The sequence below is a fragment of the Rissa tridactyla genome, chromosome 1 (genome assembly GCF_028500815.1).
Source record: "Rissa tridactyla isolate bRisTri1 chromosome 1, bRisTri1.patW.cur.20221130, whole genome shotgun sequence".
Classification (NCBI taxonomy): Eukaryota; Metazoa; Chordata; class Aves; order Charadriiformes; family Laridae; genus Rissa; species Rissa tridactyla.
Window position 1 is genome coordinate 118,162,730 of NC_071466.1, and position 12,350 is coordinate 118,175,079.

General features: G+C 43.7%; 1 protein-coding gene across 2 annotated transcripts; it reads right to left on the reverse strand.

Annotated features, from left to right (window-relative positions):
- Positions 1-206: 206 nt before the first annotated feature.
- On the reverse strand, positions 207-12,096 carry LOC128904514 (uncharacterized). 2 transcript variants are annotated; one of them, XM_054188974.1, is made up of 9 exons: positions 11,676-12,096; positions 10,518-10,808; positions 8,917-9,204; positions 7,033-7,332; positions 5,679-5,810; positions 4,273-4,377; positions 2,613-2,756; positions 1,053-1,420; positions 207-821 (listed from the first exon to the last, which is right to left on the reverse strand). In XM_054188974.1, exons 1-9 carry the CDS (start codon positions 11,728-11,730, stop codon positions 801-803), a joined length of 1,704 nt encoding a protein of 567 aa, XP_054044949.1. In that variant the 5' UTR covers positions 11,731-12,096; the 3' UTR covers positions 207-800. The 2 variants fall into 2 exon arrangements, with proteins under 2 accessions (XP_054044949.1, XP_054044950.1); XM_054188975.1 differs by lacking the exon at positions 207-821 and having other exon boundaries at positions 1,248-1,420; positions 2,644-2,756.
- Between the last annotated feature and the right edge of the window lie 254 nt (positions 12,097-12,350).

Consider the following 12,350-nt stretch of genomic DNA (forward strand, 5'->3'; position numbering starts at 1 on the left):
CTGGCTTTGGCTCTGTTGGACATGGGGGAAGCTTCTATCAGCTTCTCACAGAAGCCACCCCTGTAGCCCCCCTGCTACCAAAACCTTGCCATGCAAACCAAATCAGTGACATTCAGGAACACCTTTTCAGTAATAACAAAAAAACACCAACTTTTATTCAACATTCTGTAAGAAAACATACTTCATGAAACATACAAGCAGCACCTTATAACTAAAATAAAGCCATCTTAAAATTACTACATACCATTTAAGATAAAATTTAACACAGGCATTGCAGAAAATACAACATTAATTACCAAGGCTCCTCATCAATTACATAGATGGCTATACCCATCTGCTAGCAATGTTCTGTTTTCCTTCCTTTTCTTTTTTCCTTCTAAAACAACAGTTCCTAAATCAAAGCTGCTGCATGTTCTTCAGTTCCCATCTCCTGATACAGTTTGAACTGACTGCCACCTAAGCGGCACATTCCTCTAAGCAAGCAACAGAAGTAAGATTATGCTTATATCTACCAAGTTAAACTGCAGTTTTATTAACATTGTATGTATTAGATGAAGGTTTAAGCAAACCACCCCCATCCACCGAGCCGTTAAGGTGCTTGCCCTGTTTCCCTGTCCATTCAGTCAGGTGCATGGACCACCCAAAAAGAGATGGGGACTGAGGTCAGAGCCCTGCTCTGGCCTCCTGAAATCCCTGAGGTCCTTCTCTTTTGACAGTGACACCCGTTAGTGGAAGCAAAGACAAGCAGGGACTGAACTCTTCTCAGGGATAATTACCATGTCTGCTTTCCAAGGAGTTCCTCATGGGTTCTCCTGGAAGACCTTCAGCAGAGGGAAGAGGGCATCAGCTGTGGAAAACAAACTGATCCACAGAGAGATTTCTTTTTAGGCTTCCAGCCAATTCTCAAAAGCAAAGAAAGAATCAGATTTATATGAGGAACAGCAGAATTGCAAGGTTAGCTCAAAGCTAGCTGGGAGAGACAGAAGAGTCAAAACCTGAAGTCAAATACTGTGGACTTTTTTTCTGGCAAATCAATGGGAAGAACTGCATACTGAATCTCCAGGCTTGTCTTCTGGGAGTCCCCTTGTGCTCTTGACCACAGCATACTGAGAGGACATGTCTCCTTCACTGCATTTGCAGGACGCTGTGGATCCTGAAGGCAAATAGTCATCCTTCAAGTCCTCAAGTCCTGGAGGACTGCACCAACTGAATTCTGCAGGAGTACAGCCATCAAGCACTGGGGGAATGGAGTGATCAAAATCTGGTGAAAAGCAGTCCTCAAATCCGTGAGGATTGCAGTGCTCAGATTCTGGACGGGTGGTCTTCTCAATGTTTGGGGCAACATACGCTTCATTAACTGAAGCCTGAGGCTTTACAGATTTCATACTTTTGAGCCCTGGCAGCTTGGGTCTTTCTCCATCTGGAAGGAAATGAGTCGGTTACGTAGAAATCTCTTTAATGCCACTGACGAGACAACATTATGAAGCAGACATAGGAAAAACACAGGGCCAGAAGCTGGCAAAGGCTAGCCAAAGAATATGTGCAAAGCAGTCAAGAAGTATGTGCAAAAGAACCCCCATCTACTTCCCATCCTCCAGGAGGGAGGGAAGCATGGAGAGAGAGGGGCCAGGTCGGCCCCTCACCAAAGAAGCTGGTGAGCTAGAGGCTGCTGACCAGTTGATTGTAGACACTGGGGCACCCTGAGCCATATCTCACAGTGCATACTCTGTCATTGCTCACCCACAGGGCTGGTTTACTCAGGGCCAGGCCTTCAAGAGGTTTATGGAGATGGGGGAAGATGACAGACCCCTAGGTGAGCACTTGCCTGCAGAACAGCCCCAATGGGTGCAAGCGTTCACAGTAGCTCCTCTATTTATATCGGCTGCTCCTTCCTGCCTCTCGCTAGCACACAGTAGGAGCGGACGCCTGTGGTTACTGCAGGGTTCAGGTGTAGCACACAGCCTGCTAGGCCTGGCCTGCCCACAGACCCCACACCCACAGGGTCTCCCTCAGCTCCCACCGCCTGTGTAGGCAGAGAGGCACAGCCGCCCCTGCAGGCTGCTGGCTCTGTTCATAGTGCCTGAGCTCAAGCCTTTCCCACAGCCCCCAGGGAAAGATGTAGGTGTAAGTGCAAAGGACATGGGGACACCCACAAGCACAGCCTGACCATCCCCTGGCAGGAAGGAGCACCACAGGGGACTCTCCCACCTGGATAGCCAAGCACTTCAGGGCACCGCGGCCTCACTGCCCACTCTCTCCTCCATGCTCAGGTGGTGGGAGCAGAGCTTCTGGCCAACAGCTCACTCCTGCCTGCACTGGTATCTGCCAGTAACACTGAGCAGAGCCACCCAAGCATTTTGGACAGGGCTGGCTGCAGCTCTGCACGCCAAGAGGTAGAAAAGGCCTGGGCTTTAGTTCCAATGGCAGTGCATTCCCTGACTAGAGCATGGGCCAAAACACGCTGCCCTAAGCACAGGCCAGGTGCCGAGCACAGCAGCACTTCCCCTGCCCCAACCAGAACCTTGCTTCCAATCCATTGCACAATTCAACGGGAAATTCTGTTAAAGCTCTTTGATATTTTGAGTTCAGGTTTTGCTTTTGCTTCTGCATACCTTGAAATCTGGAGACAACAGAATACATCACCTTGTCAGCTGTTGCTGGGTTAGCCTCTTTGTTGTTTCTCAGCAAATCATTAGTCTTTTGCTCAGTGAAGTTTGTACCATCTAATCCCTGCACACTAAGATTTTCACCATTTTCTGAAAAGAGAAGTAAAAGACATTTAATTGAAAACAAACTCAGTGTGTGGACAACAAAGAAGGAGTTCGGATGTCAGTTCCTGGTCTGACTTCTGACTGCCTTCCTTTAGACACTCTTCTGAAGCCACTTCTAGGACAGGAATGGAGGTTTTCATAGTAAAAAGAAGAAAAACACTAGCTCAAGGTTCAGAGTTCAGACAGGCAAAATGGCTTTGGCAAACATGCCAGGCACAGAGTTTGTGACCAGTGCCTACAGTTATAGTGTTTTCATCTCAACATCATTACAACTGCCCCTGCAAAGTGTTCCCGTAGTAGTTCAACTTGTTTCTCTCAGGCACTGTTTGATGAATCCAGCGCTGACAGAAAAGTAGTAACCAGTCTGGGGACTCACATGAGGGTAAGGAACTCTACAGGAAGCTCTATAAGTAATTACGGGGATCCGGGCTAAGTAATAACCTCCATGAGGAAGTATCTTGTTTAAACCAGAAAGCAAACAGAAATGTCTATATTTCACAGCTGAAGCCAAATTTCTAAAATTATTAGATTTGTATATTCACTGAAAAGTCAGAAAAAGTGTAAATTGAAACCTAAGTCTCTGCCATGCCTCTCAAGTAGAACATCTGAGTTTCACTTCGCTTTACCCACTACCTCCATCACTTCCTATAATTACAAAACAAAGCAGGCAAGGAGCCCAAGAAGAGACATCTATTCCCTGAACCACACAGTTCACACGTGATGCCTCTAGTGTTGCAGTGCTCAGCACTCCAATGCAGGAATCACTTCTGGCCACCAGAGAAGCCACTGGGTTCCTCACGCACCCTCTTTAGGGGTGACACCGGGGTCTGCTCCCTTTGCTCCCTGCACATCACATCTGGGTGTCGAGCAGACAGGCTCTGCAGGCTAATGAGCCACATGTGCCAAACACTGCAATAGCCTGGCTCTGAGCTAGGGTGGAAACTCCTCCTGCCGAGTGGGAGGAACTGTGCAAGGATCACAAAGGGAAAGAAGGAAGAGAGCATGGGGAAGACAGAAGGACAGACAGATGGAAGGATCACTGCAGTTAATACAGGAGAGATACTGTCTGCCCTGCATAGTCTGAATCCAACCCCTCTGCCCAGAAAGCATGATGCCTAACAACTGTGCAGGCGATTGGAAGAAGGGAAAGCACCAGCCATCCCCAGGCAGTGAGTAGCTAAGTCTCTGCAAACAGCTGAAGAGCTCACAGCCCAGTAGATTAGGGTAGGAAGGACCTGAGACTGCAGAAAACTCATCATCTAGAGAGTCCTAGTCCAGTGCACATGAGATTACCCTGGTATTCCTGCTGTCAGGAGCTCTAAGTACTTTCAGTAATTTGAATCTTTCAAATTTCAGATATTTCTATGCTAGGAAAAGATCCCTTTGATTACAGTAATCAGTTTAAATAAGACAATCAGGCCTCACTAAACCACTCAGAAAAATCACACTCTTGGCTCCCTCTCTATAATCGATAGGAAGCCACACAGTAATGGATACTCACGTGAACAAGGACTGTTTTCATCCCTTTCTTTATCTTCCTCAGGATTGTCTCTGTCATCTGTAAGTATCAAACTTGCATGTCGAATGCTTGGTACTGTGATCCAAACTTAAGCCAAGTCAAGTAAAAAGCAGACGAATACACTTGAAACGTTTGCAGGAAGAGGTGGAAGAATTCAAACCCAGCATATCTCTCAATTCCCTACAGCTCATCCCTTACTAGAGAAAAGTAAGGCTCAGCAGCACATAACTAAAAGTAATGGCTCTGACTTAAGTGCCCCTCACCACTCTGAACCATGGAGAATATTTTACCCACCCATCATCATGTATTTTTCAGTCTCTTCATGCACGCCCCTTCCTCCAAGAATGCACCCTCCCCCCAATTCTCTTTTTTATCTGACCTTTCCTAACCCCAGTCCTCTGTTAAGATTTTAAGCCTTTCAAATCACTACCCACTCCTTCACACCATATGGGACAAACTACCTTTTGTCTCTATTACCAATGTGCTGGGCCAATTTTGCATTTGAACCGCCTGGAGGCGCTTTGGAATAACTAACAGCTTCTTTTCAAAGAAGGCCACCATCTTCCACTAGGCCACACAAACCCACTCTCTCCTCACCTTACACATTTGCTGCAGGGACCCATGATTCTCATTCCCATCTTGCCCCCATTTGTGTGTGAGCTACTTAAAACTGACAAACCAGATCTTAAATTTGGATTAAAATCTCACACAGGCCTTGGTGCTAACGTGCAGCTCCTGAGCAGCAGCACAGCTTCATGCATACTGCACAACACTGCCATGGTTCAGCCCGGTTAACAAACCCTCACCCGCACAGCTCCAGCAGTGACATGGTGTCTGGGCTTGGGGAGGTCACATCACATTCAGGCTAGGGTCACTGACTCAGGAGTAAACATGGGTGTCCCACCACTGCTGGCACTCACCAACACTGTGTTCCCAAAAGTGACCGAACCCAGATGAGCCCCACCAGGCAGAGATATGAGGCCCTGTTTTAACAGCCAACGTTCCACCTCCAATGACAAAACCATCTCTCAGCAGACCATGGAAACAGGAAAACGGCAGCTGCTGGGACCTTCTAAGGCCTTGCCACAAGTCCACCTTGCAGACGCGGGGGACCAGCCTGGACACTCCTAGCACAGGACTTGGCAGGAGGCAGGGCTGAAAGTCCTCTCATCAATGTGGGAAAGCCTCAGGCAGTCAGCCCCTGCAGAGCCATGTGCCATCGCCAGCCCTGACCGCAGTGTAAAGCTGCAGCCTGCTAGTCTTAACCCAACTCATATTAGAAACTGCACTGACAGATATTCCCTGAAATGCAGAGAACTGGATCTACACACGAATGGCTATTTAAATAGAGTTTCTGTATTCTGAAAGCATTGAATAGGACTTCTTACCTGATCTGTCTTTGTGCTTCTGAAAATGCCATATCAGTGCAACCAAGACAGTAATAGTTACAACTCCTAGTGATACTATGAGAATATAGAATGGTACATGAAGAGGATTTCTTCCGAATGTCTCCTTTTGCTCTACAAGGAAAGTTCAGTTGTAAAAAACCACTTTACTGTACCTTCATCCTCCTGTACTATGTTAGCTTTATTGATCTTAACTATTTTTGTAACATCCTGTTAAGTACATTATTGTCGGAAAGCTGACTTCTAAAACTGAAGGTTCCTTTCTTTATTTTCTCTAATGATTTTACAATCAAAGGGCCTCTTTTCCCAAAGCATATATGGGAGCCTGTAACCCATGACATCGGGACAGACCTCAGCCAACAGCCTGGCTCACTGGCTCTTCTTTCTGCCTCACACCACCAACTGAGAAACATGTAAGGTGTGATAAGAACAGATACTGAGATATATTCACACACTAGGCATTTTAGTATCACTGTGTGATAGTCAGCTATACCAGTAAGTCTCTCTGTATCACTCTGATTGGGTTTCTGCATCACGGAAAAATCCAAAGCCTTGTGTACAGGGAAGCGCATGCAGCACTGAAGCAGTGCTCGTGTCATTTCATTGGGAAGCTAAGATAAGATGTCACTGCCCAGAACTGCGCTGGCCCATGAACACAAGAGTCGGCATTAAATGTAGGAGAAGAGACAAGGAGGAAATGTGAATTATTTTTTCACTACAGTTGGTTTTCTCTCTCAAATGTGTCCCTTGCCCAGTAAAGGCTAATTTTAGCCCAAATGAAAAAGTTGTATTGATGTGACTACACTGGTTGTATCTCTTACACTGTGAAATTTAGAAGAAAACTAGAATTGTAATTTAATTAAAAGTTTGCAGTTTCCCCACCACAGTAACCCTTGCAGATGTGAAAGCATATTTTTCCCCAACTTGGGGGAAACTCAAATTCACCAAAAAGTTCTTCAGATGCATCTAAACCAGCAATCATTAGAACACAAGATATGGCATCTACTGTCTCAAAAAGTCATTTTTCTATCACAGCTCATAGTATTTTCAAAATATATTGGAGTAACAAACTAGAAACAAAATGACACTTTCTGCTGACTAGGTCTTTGGCTGGAACAGTCATGCTGGCAAGCAAACACCCAGCTTTACACACTAAGGCTTACCCTAGCTAGTCTTTGTTTCATCCATCTGTTAATTAGCTAATTGCTAGTGCATTTGGGGCAATCTCTTACATAATCCATCTGGGATTGTGTATTGAATCTGGATGCAAGAAAAGACAAAACAAAACAAAACCCCTTTGCTTAACTGAGAGCCAGCATTTTTACGTGATACTCACCAACTTTCACATTAGCAATGCATTCATAGACAGTTCTCCCATTTCTGTCATTCGCTTCTATAGAATATCTCCCACGGTCACGTTTCTGAATCTTGTCTAGTCTGAGACTGTAATTAGACACAATCTCAGACCTGTTACAATATTCCTCATGGTACCAAACCCAAGAACCATTTGTCCAAGCAATTTCTCTGTTTTCTTTTTTCCAGACTACCTGGAAGAAGTGTTTCAGCTTTGTCTCTGTTAGATTCAAGAACATGGATCCACCAATAAATTCTGTGATTTCTTTGAATGTTTCCACTCCTGAGGGGAGAAAAACATAACTGCTCATTATTGGGATATTTTACATTCCACAGAGAGTGACCACAAGCAGGAATATTCCTTGTATCTCTTGTTAATTGGAAGTGTTCTTCCTTTTCAAATAGTTATTTGAAATATCAGCCTGAAACCAATACAGAGAGATGCACTATAAGACTGCTTTAATATCTTAACTTGTAATAAGACAGCTTTTTTCCATTTTAATAATGTTTCTTCCATTTCACGTGCCTACACAGATTTTCCTCACTACAAGGTGGGCCCAGGGCTAGGTAAGCTATGGGTTAATGGACTCCACTCAGCCTTAAAACATTCATTGGTGCTGTCTGCACAAGACTTATGTAAATTGAGGGCAGCCCCTTCGCACTTTGTAACTCCATTATGGTCTCTGCTCTGCCTGTGGCTTACGTGCATACCTCAGGTAGTGGTAAAATATCACCCCCAGAATGCTGCAGTAGCAGCACAGAGCTTAAGGTGAACAGCAAAACCCCTAGGGTAGATGGGCACTGCTTAGCTCACGCTGACCTCTGAGTCTGCATGGGTAAAGGGTCACTGGTACCACAGGAGCTAACCCTGTACCTGCGAGTAAATTGCTCTGTGCTAGCTTGAAATTGTACCCAACATGCACCCTCAAAGCACCCCCACTGCCACCCTCCTCCCAACAAGAGATAAGGACAGAAAACGAAGGAGGACATTGCGTGTGCTGAAAAGAGCAAAGGGAACTTGAGGAAGGACACACACAGATTTGGAGCCAGAGTACTCCTTCAAAAAAACAGACACGGAACCGCTCATGCCTCTGTTCAACGTTTGGTTTTACATCATGCCTAAGATCCAGGTCTTCTTGCAGACCATTGCACTTTGGAGAAGGCTTGAAATGCAGCTAGACTTTCCAAAATTAACTTCTAAAAGACTGTTTTACCAACACGAGAATGACCCTTAGGCACACAATTGTCCCCAACAGCCATTCCATATAGAGAGCCTCTCCCACCTACGCAAACTATGACATGACACAGCACTGACAAGGGTGGATCAAAGTCTGGGTTCATGTTACAAAGGGCCATTTGAGTTGAAATCAAGCATTAGGCAAACCACAGGAGTCCGAACCCTGGTAGGACCCTTTCCCAATTCTGGGTTTTACTGGGTTTTCCCATAATTATATTTTTCTTCATGCTGGCAAGTAAACCATAAGCATGGCCTGGCCAGGGCTCTTGGCTTACCATCCTGTTGGAATTCAGAAGCCAGATACCTTCTGAACACAGGCCCTGGACAAGGAAACCTGTCAGAGTAGCATACACCATCTAAGTGTTGTTTTCAGGATTTGCCACACAAATGAGGGTATCTCCTTGCTCTGCTACCTCCAGGCAAACTACACTTCTAGATTTATGTCCTATGACACAGCTATACTCAGAGAATGGAAGGGAAGAAATGTGGGAATGTTTCTCTGGATATTTAATTCCTCTACAAAATACAACATTTGGGAAAAGACCCCAAAGACAAAACAAGGCACACAAACAGTGCAAGGCCACCTACTGAAAATAGCTCATCACACATGCATTGCACGCTCGGACTTACTATGCAGTTCCAGGTTAAAAGTTTCCTGATGCAAATGGAAGCCATCCTCATCATATACTTCTGCCACATACTCTCCCTCATCCCCCCATTGTGTGGGGCAACGGCTCAAGCTGCCGTTAGGGAACACGTGGGCTCTGTTGCAGTAGATCACAGGGGCATTTTCTGCCTGTCTTATCTTGGCCACTCGCTGGTTTTCTTTCTTCCACATGATATGGATGTACCTGACTGATTGCACGCAGTTCAGGTCAAAAGTAACACAGTCACCTACATGCCCTCTGACAAGGTGCCCTGTTGAAAGGGAGCACATGCATATTTACTTAAGGGATGCACGGGACACCACACATATTTGTTTTTTGAAATCTCTTACTAACTTGGAAGCATTTCCACACAGGCTTACAAGTCATCTACCAGGAACCTGCATGCAGCCAGAGCTTGCTTTTAAGAGCAAGGCAGGTAACAAACTAAGTCCCTGAACAGTTCCTTGAGAACCATGAGAAGGTCCATTTCCTTGTCATGCTGAGGAAGCATTTTGATTGGATTTGATTTAGGAATGGAGAATCCTACTGGGAGGGCCACAAGACATATCAAGAATGTATTATGAATCGGCATCCATCATATATATTAATGCCTAGGGATATATCTAAAATATTGTCTTCAACACTGTTCAAAACCCAAATAGTAACTTTTAACAGTTTCCCTACAAAACTGGATCGTGTCATTTGCAATAGCTGCTATGTCAGAAGTGGAAACAAACCCTATGCCATAAGTTGAATTTGGCATGTCTAAGTTATAAAATTACTGTTGTCTCAAGGTCTGAATGAAAATAACTCCCATGCAAATGATAACTGCTTGCTTCTGAAAGGCAACTGCTTCTGGGCAAAGATTGTTTTGCCCTGACAAGCAAAGCTTCTGCTTACATTAAAACCACCTGCCATAATATAGTTCAGTTGCCCAGCTATTTCAAAATAAGATACCATGCATCTCATACAGCTTAAAACAACTCCTGTTTGTTTGTTTATCCATTCAATGGATAAGAAGGAAAAAATTTGTCTGGTTCCTACCTCCAGTAAACAGAGGATGGGCACTAACTAAAAGGCACAAAAAAGGATTGGCCCCAAACAGCAGTGTAATCAGAACCCTGGTTGACCTCAATAGCTATGTTAACACATATTTCAAAATAAACTTCTAATTTTTCTAGTAAATTCCGGTAAATTTTCTGGTAAATTCAAGCACTGGATAAAGAGACAGAAAACCAAGATTTGAAACAGAGTCTAAAATTAGCACCCAGTAACTAAATAAGGAAGCTCATAAGAGCTCAGCACATTTAGGAGCTTAAATGATTTGGTTTAAAAGTCTAATTGTAACATCTTGCTTTTAGACTTGTAGCACAAGTGTAGATGCTAATTGCAAGTGTAACAAATGTTTAATCAAAAATATAACATGCAAGTGTTCTCATCCAGATTATCAAATGAACTCAAAAACAAAGGCAGAAGCTGCCAACTGTGAATACATAATCTATACATCACTAAAATAAACAAGCGTCTGATCCAGGCAGCCCAACACAGAAAAACAAGGACTTTAAAGTGAGAGTTTACACCCACCATGCACACGTAGCTGAAATTTGCTTTGGTAGAGACAATGCTGAGAACTGTTGCACACTGTGGCTGTGTACCATCCTGCATCCTCTTTCCCAACCACGCGGAGCCCCAACGTCCCATTAGGAAAGACACGAATGTTCTGGCCATGCCTGGTGTTGCCATACGTCCAGCGCTGTGTGGACTTATTTCCCTTGTGCCAGCTGATCCAAAAGGACCGCTCCGATTGGGCATAGTCAAGGTCAAAAATAACATAGTCGCACACTCTCACATCTATCGTCGTCACATCCCTGCAAGCTGAAAACACAGTGCACACACAGAAAAAAGTTCAACACCAAACAGTTCAACATAATTACAGCCATCAGGCTGAAGCTCTGGCAATGACACGGGTTTGAGAACATCCCCTGAGAGCTGGGATTTAAGAGAGAAAATTGGGATTCGCTTCCAAATCCAGCTACCGAAATGTATGATCTCAAACTAATCACTAAACTCTGGTTTGTCCGAGTACCATAGATTATGCTCAGGTGGTTTTGTACTAGTCTTTCTCCTTAGCAGTTTCATGAAGCTTGAGAAATTTCTTTAAAATCTTGTAAGAGATTTTTGATGAAATAAAGCCACAAATGGCATAACCTGATACATGTTGAAAAGTATTCCTGACAGCTAACGAATCCACCATTTTTATTATTTGTAAATATGAAGACACAACTCATACTCAATTAATAATATCTAGTAAGCCAACTCTGTCGAATTGTATTTGTTTTATTAGTATTATCTTGCTAGAGTTTACTACAGCATTCCTTCAAACATTAAATCTTTAAGAGGAAGCTGTAAGCTTAATTAATTAATATTCTATTTTTAATTGCTTGACTTTTTCATATTACAAATATACTGACGTAATTCCATTAGCTGAGGTCTTTTATTTCCCATTGGAATTAATTTCAAGCAGAAGATACTTAGAATAGCAAGTGCAGCAAGCTAAAACACTTTGAGAACATAATTTTGTTTTGACCCAACACTCAAATGTTGTCCTAGTCCTGCAGCTAATAAACTCAGCAGCATAAACCTCTAAGAACACATCCATACCAAAACAGATTTTCCATCCCAGTTTAGCATAAAAGCATGCTGCTAGTAGGAAATGATTAAGAATTAAATACATTTACTTACCTTCAAGAATAACAAGTGCACACAATGCAGCCTGTAAGGTGAAAATAGGTAACATTTTGGATGGAAGTGACCTTTTCTTTGCTATTATGTATACACTTCTTTATGGGCTTGTTCACCAGGAAATCTTTAAATCCTGCTAGCTTAGATCCCTAGTGAATGATACGGCTTGAAGTAAGAAGACGAGGAGAAATATTTAAAGTATTCTTGCATGCTAACCATTTCCTTACTGAACCTGACCAAAGAATTCTAAAATAGCTATTTTGTTAAAAAAAAAATCCTGTGGTTGAAACCCCTGTTAGAGCAGTATCAGCTATGAACTTGTGGGTATGCTTCCCTTCTTTCCAAGCCACAAGTGGAGGTTAGCACTATCAGACAATTTTTCACAGCAAAAAGAAATCCAGAGAAAAGGTGTAGCTGCAGGTCAGCAAAGGAGGATTTACTGCTGGAGATGGACTCACATGTCTGTACAACTGCTCCTCTGGCCCTCTGCGAAAATACTCCAACACTGCAAAAGCTCTTATTTGTGTTTGGTAAGGTGCGTAGTGGTGGCTTTATCATCAAAAGCGTGAGAATGTCTACCACAAAGAACTATATTACAGTTACCTGCGGTATTGGAGCTTTACCCAAGGAGACAAAATTTATGTGAAACAGAGCAACACCACACAGCAACCCAAA